General features: G+C 38.1%; 1 protein-coding gene across 1 annotated transcript; it reads right to left on the bottom strand.

The window, feature by feature from the left end:
- Nucleotides 1-507: 507 nt before the first annotated feature.
- Nucleotides 508-1,446, bottom strand: LOC144700410 (uncharacterized). The gene is made up of 3 exons (XM_078571833.1): nucleotides 1,300-1,446; nucleotides 1,104-1,229; nucleotides 508-1,023 (listed from the first exon to the last, which is right to left on the bottom strand). Exons 1-3 carry the CDS (start codon nucleotides 1,414-1,416, stop codon nucleotides 556-558), a joined length of 711 nt encoding a protein of 236 aa, XP_078427959.1. The 5' UTR covers nucleotides 1,417-1,446; the 3' UTR covers nucleotides 508-555.
- Nucleotides 1,447-6,442: the final 4,996 nt, after the last annotated feature.

The raw sequence follows: 6,442 nt of genomic DNA, 5'->3' as shown, positions 1-6,442 counted from the left end.
GATTCACCAGCCCGTCGTGGCATGGATCTGCTCTTGCTTCCTCCTTGGACCAGACTTCAAGCTCTGATACCAAATGTTGGGATAGAATCCCCAGCTGCCACTCCTTGGCAGCACAGGTCCTGGTGAGAGAGAACAAGGGAGAAGAAGAAGGAAGAATAAACCAGAAGAAAGAAACCCTCGTTCTACTCCAAATGTTCAATGTTGTTCCCTTTATGAAGGGAACATTAAGCGGGAAGGAGGGAGTACTGAGCGGGAAATAAAAAAACACTTTGGGGGACCCAGTCAAGGTCAAACCCAGGTTCATTGAATCATATCCATACAAATCGGAGCAATGTGTCCACATGAAACAAATATACCAAAACGAAACAAGTGGTTTAATGGGGTTACATTTATTTTTCTGAAACACGAGCAACATCAAACTACCCACGAATATACACAGCAGGAAGCTCCTAAATAAATAAAATTTTTAAGTAACCGAAATAACTTATACACATGGGAAGAAATGAGTCCAACCGACATGCATGGGCAGGATAGCAGTTTTTACATAAAGTGAGTCTAGAACAGCCAAGTTGTCTTGGAGTACAAGGACTCTCCACTGCATATAAAGCTTGATAGAGATAATCCACGGGACATGGGGCTGGAACGAACTGGGAGCGTAGCATCAGGAATGCAATCTTCCATTCCCTCTCCTTGACGAGAATCTCCTGTCCCATTTTCAGCCTCAACAGCTTTTACTGCATTGTTAATCACCCCAGCCACCACCGCAAGAACCACGATAAACAGGTCCACGTGATGAAGTGAGAAGGTAGGGTAAAGGGAGATACAGAAGAGAGAGAGAATGGAGGACGAGAATAACTTGGAGTCAAAGCGCGCAAAAAAAGGAGACCCGGATGATGGTTGGACTGTATTCCTATCCTGAGAATGTGAAGGCGAACAATTCATCTGTCCGGAAACGCGATGTGTGGCTCCTAATTCATTCTCTATCTCCTCAACGGAAAACTTTTCCTCCCCCTTCAACCGTCTCTGAACAAAGTAAACCGATGTGGTCAATTCATATCGAGCAAAAAAAGCAATATATGTAAAATATCGCACAACAAATATACCTTTGATTCGTATTTTTCTGCCTTGCTCATCTTGGCAGCTGTCATTTGCTTTTCGTCAGAAGAATGACCACCGGAAGTTAAAACTATGCCCTTTTTCTCTTTGCCCCTATCAAGATTCAGAATATCCTGCATTCACATAAAATATAGCTTTAATTTAAGAGAATGATAGGAGGGGATATGAGGAGAACGGAATCACCTGTCCGTATTTTGGATCAACGGTAGTTCTTCCCTGACAAGAGGAAGATGAACAGTTGGGCTCTCCGGAAACACCGCAGCCCCTGGATCCCAGTTCATTCTCCAGCTCGTCAATCATCTCTTGTACCCGAAACAACTCCTGTTGCAACTTCACCCTTTCCTAAACAAAGTAAGTAAACATGTCTCGTTAGTTGGGATGAAGGGAAAAAAGGCAATAGAGGTTAAGAAAAATAATCGCACGGTTACTGTACCTTCGATTTGTTTCGTTCTGCCCTTCTCGTATTCGCACATGCCCATTGGTCTTCATCATAAGAATAACCATGAGAATAATCGAAGGCCTTTTTATCTTTGCCCTCATTTAGATTTTAAATATCCTGCATTCACGCAAAGCTTAACTTTTATTTGAGAGAAAAACAGAAGGAGACATGACAAAGGAATCGACAAAACGAGGTCTTACCTGGACAGCGTTCATAGTGGAACCGCTCTCTGGCTGACACTCTCCGAGGTGCATAAAGCGCGAAGAGAGAGAAAACGTAGAGGAGAGAGGGCTAGAACAGAGAGGGACTATAGCATCAGGAACCGAATCCCCGGCCCACTCTCCTAACTCATCTCTCCCACATGTACCCTCAGGCGATAAGTCTTCCATAGCCAACAACATTTCCAAAGAGACCCTGGCTTGTCCTCCAGCCTCCTGCATAAAAGTATAGTATCTTAGTTTTGGTAATGAAATAAGATAAATGAAGAAAACACCTCCACAGCAAAATAACAAGAGATGCTCACCACGACGATATCAAACTCGTGGCCGCCGGTAACTACGGAGCTAGTCACCGTGCGGGGATCTTGGGAGCTAACAGATAGAACACGGGCCTCCCGGGGACAGGTGTCGTCAAGATGACTACGTTCTTTTGACTTTCCTCTGAAAAACCTCTTGATAATTTCAAGCGGTTTTATTTGCTTTCCCTGTCTTTCTCCCGAGGTCGTCGCAGTTTTCTGCGCCACCTGCTAATAGAAAGGTGATAGTTTTTAGTCAACGAGCGACAGATAGCAAGGGAGAAAGATGTTTTACTGGTTTACCGCATCTTCTAGCACACGAGATGTTTTGATTAAAAAAAGAAGAGGCAGAGTGGTCGGCAGGACCAACTCCGCTGCCGAGATATCTGGCGGCCTTTTACGCTCCTGGTGGCGGCGCTCCACCTCCGCCCGTTGGAGAAGATGGCGAAGCTCCGCCGAGCTCCGCTGGTGGCGTTCTTCCTCCTCGCTCCGCCATGGATGGAGGAGGAACGCACCCTTCAAGAAGTTCCCCCTTACAGTAGTGTCTCTAGTTGACTCAGAGCCGAACTGAGCGTGATGTTGGCTCGGAGTGCGGCCTTTGGAGGAGAAGAATCCTCGAAGCGATGGACGAAACCCGCAAAAACGCATTCCAGCAAGATAAAGCGGAAGAAGAAGAAGGAAGAACAGAAGCGAGAAGGAAAGCGAGAAGGTGAACAAAACTGTCCTTGCAGGGTTTTCTTTTAGGAAACGCGACGCCTTATCCTTGCTAAAATTCGAGACCGCTCTTTCTAAGACAAATCGGAGAATAGAAAGGACGCAATTTCCGTTGTACGTAGTTGCATGTTTTCGGTTATCGCGGAAAGGACAGAGAGAAATCAGGCACGTTTGCTGGTGATAGAGAGAGAGAGAGAGAGAGTGAGAGAGAGAGAGAGTTTCCAATACATCTAACCTCATCCAAGGGGCTTCTCACAGAAACGTCCAGACCATTGTTTCTAAGTAAAACAGACGGGATGCAATTTCCTTCGAAGTTTGATATTTTTATCGTCGCAGAAAGGACCGATGACACATAGGTCCGGCCATTTGAGTGCGTGAGAGAGAGACAGAGTTTCCTAAGCATCTATCCTCATCAAAAACTTGATTTTTTGGTGAACAAAAAAAATCGTCTGAAATGAGAACAAATTCGAAAAGTTGTGCTTTTATGGTGTGTTTTACCTTTTTATTTTTTCATGCTATTCATGGTCATTTCATACTCACCTTCTTCCATTTGTTGCAACATGCATCCTCATGTTAGCCCCAACCCAATCATTTGATGGCCCATCAAACCAGGCAAGAGTGACTTATTTGTTCAAGAAAAATATTCTCATTTCTTTCACTCCACCTTAAATACTCCTTAAAATTGATGCATTTCTCATTAAACATTACTCATAGATATCACTTGTATTTATACAACTTTTAGAGATGTGTTCTCTGGAAACTAAATGACGTAGTGACGAAAGCTAGACCTTGAAGTGTCTAGTGCCACAAGAGTTTATTATTACTGATTTTGTGAAGTTCATATCGACAGTGAAGAGATTTCTTCAGCTAAGCGTAAATAAAATGATCTAGCAGAGAGTGAATAAAATTGATGCACATCTCAAGGAGGATTCTAACAAACAACACCTTAGGAGTTATGGTGACGCACAAGCTGCTCTCTAGAGTGATCTTTCAGAAAATAATGTTAGTTTTTGCTGAAGAGTTTCATCGCATATCCCAAAAATATAGCTAAGATAAAAATGTAACAATATTAGTCCTACATAAAATCTAGGGCTCGGAGTCCGAAGTTTGTCGTCCTCTTTTAAGTCTGGTGTACGGTATGTTTGAGCTTGGTCAAACTTCAGATTATATGATAGACATAATAACGTAACACCCCTTGTCCTTTAATTATATATTAAATAATATATTGTGTGACAATAACATATCAAATAATCTTTATACTATATGACAATAAGCTATTCACGCCAAAAAGTATACTCTTTTCACATATTCATTTATAGAAAGAAGGGAAAGAATATGATCTCTATCTTTTTTTAATGAGAGGGATGATGAGAGGAGCAAATATCTTTTTTTGCCAGTATTTGCCGCCAGCAGAGGTCAACGGGGGTGAGCTGATTGATCGCCTGCCCCTGTTTGGTCGGTTGGACTAGGGTTAGATCGTTTGGATACCAGACCTGAAACTGGGCTTCGAATAACGGATACGAGATAGGTTTTTCCCCACTTCGTAATTGTTACCCTAGGTTCATAAAACTGATATCCAAGAACTCATGTGGGTACCAGATAATTTAATATGATGCATACGTTATCCAGAACAAAACCGACATTAAATTTGTTTTATTTATATTAATTACAGTGTAAAAAATAATTAAATGAATTATATGTGATTTAATTATTTGTAATGATTACAATTATTTGTATCACAATTATTTTTAATTAGTTTCTATTATCTCATTTTTATAAATATTTAATATTTATATAATTTTTTATTAAATTAAATTCAGTTCTTACATTTGATTATTTTAACTCTTCATTTCATTTATTTTTAATTTAAACTAAAATTATGTTATTTTTTATTTTTTATTTAATATTTTTTAAATTAAATTCTATTATTTTATTGATATTTATTTAACTCGTTTACAATTAATTATTTTCAGACAATAAAATTTCATTAATTTTTTTTGATTTAAATTAATTACTATTTTAAAAATATTAAAATTAATTATATTCGATTTAAGCAAATGAAATGATTTTATTTGTTTGTCCTATAATTATTCTAAATTAGTTTATGTTATTTGATTTTCAAAATTTTTTAGTTTTTATTTACTTTTTTGTTTAAATTAAATTGTGTTATTTTAATTTTTTTATTTTAAATTTTATTTTAATTTAATTTTCTATATTTAAATAAAATTTTGTTTTTGTTAATTTTTTATCTAAAATTCGTTTCATTTAATTTATTTAAGTTAAACTAATTTTTGTTATGAATAATACTTAAATTAATTTTTTTATTTAATTTTATATATTAAGCTTAATTTATGTTATTTAAATTGACTAAACTATTTGATTTCATAAAGTTATGTTCCACCTGCCATGTCGACGGCGGAGAATGAATTGGATCAGAATGTCTTATAGAGGAATGAGAAGAAGAGCAGATAATTGAGGCATCAGAGGTGCACGTACAAAGTAAATTTAATTGGGCAATCCACGTATACGTGTGAACTTCGTCAAGCAAGGAATGCGACAAAGCATGTGAAAGTTAAGTGCCCAACTCACGTTTGTACAACATATTCTTGAGCCATCCAAAGGAATGTGATACACTGAAGGGCATTACTATTTCAAAACAAAAGCTAGATGAGCCCGTTGATGATGGGGCTTCATTTTTTATAGGAGGTAGGCAACCTTTGAAAGGTCGAACGCTCAAAGAGGCGAAGGACGCCCATAACTTATATGTTGCGCAGACTTTCTGCAGCATATTATTGAGACTTGAAAATGTGATTATAACAATAGAGAAGTGCCCTTTCCCTGTAGATTTTGTCATAGTTGATATGAAGATCACAGGAAAATTTAGTAATGCACCTATCATTTTAGGACGGCGTTTTCTAGCAACCGCAAAAGCCACTACGGATTGGAATGAGGGAAAATCTTACTTAGGGTGGGAGGGAGAATTATTCAGTTACCTATTTCTTCTGATTTAAAAAGTCCTAATGGCACAGAGAGAGACCTTTCCTTAATAAGTCTAGATGAAGAAAATAGGGTGAGTACTATATCTTCCATTGAATCATCTTCCCAGAACCATGAGGACCAAAAACCTTCTAGGGATACAGAGAAAAAGAAGCCCATAAAAGACTCCAAAAATTGTAAAATATCTTGTGAGATAGGAGGTAAAGAATTTCATGAAGTAATTATAGATTTAGCTTCTAACACGAGCATGATTCCATCGCATATGTTAGATAGCTATCCTATAGGCAAAGGAACACCCTCATCACAAAAGGTTTTATTCAATGATGGAGTCCAAATACCGGCTCATGGAATGATAAATGATCTATGGGTTAATATTGAAGGTTGTAGATTCAAGACTGATTTTTTTATACTTGAAGGAAATTCTAAAGAATCACGCTTAATTTTAGGAAGATCATTCCTCAAAGAAGCTAGGGCCATTATTGATTATGAGGAAGAGAATGTGATCCTAAGATATCATGATAAAAAAATAGTATTTAGAGTAGCCAGCCTTGCCCATACTCGAAGTATGTACTTCAAGGTTAATAGCCCTAAGAAAATTTTGATTGATAATAAAGAACAGTAGGATCACCTTCTATCATTAAAAATGGCCCTAAAGCTTCAGT

The sequence above is a fragment of the Wolffia australiana genome, chromosome 3, assembly GCF_029677425.1.
Source record: "Wolffia australiana isolate 7733 chromosome 3, ASM2967742v1".
Taxonomy (NCBI): domain Eukaryota; kingdom Viridiplantae; phylum Streptophyta; class Magnoliopsida; order Alismatales; family Araceae; genus Wolffia; species Wolffia australiana.
This window is presented reverse-complemented; position numbering and strand designations above follow the sequence as displayed.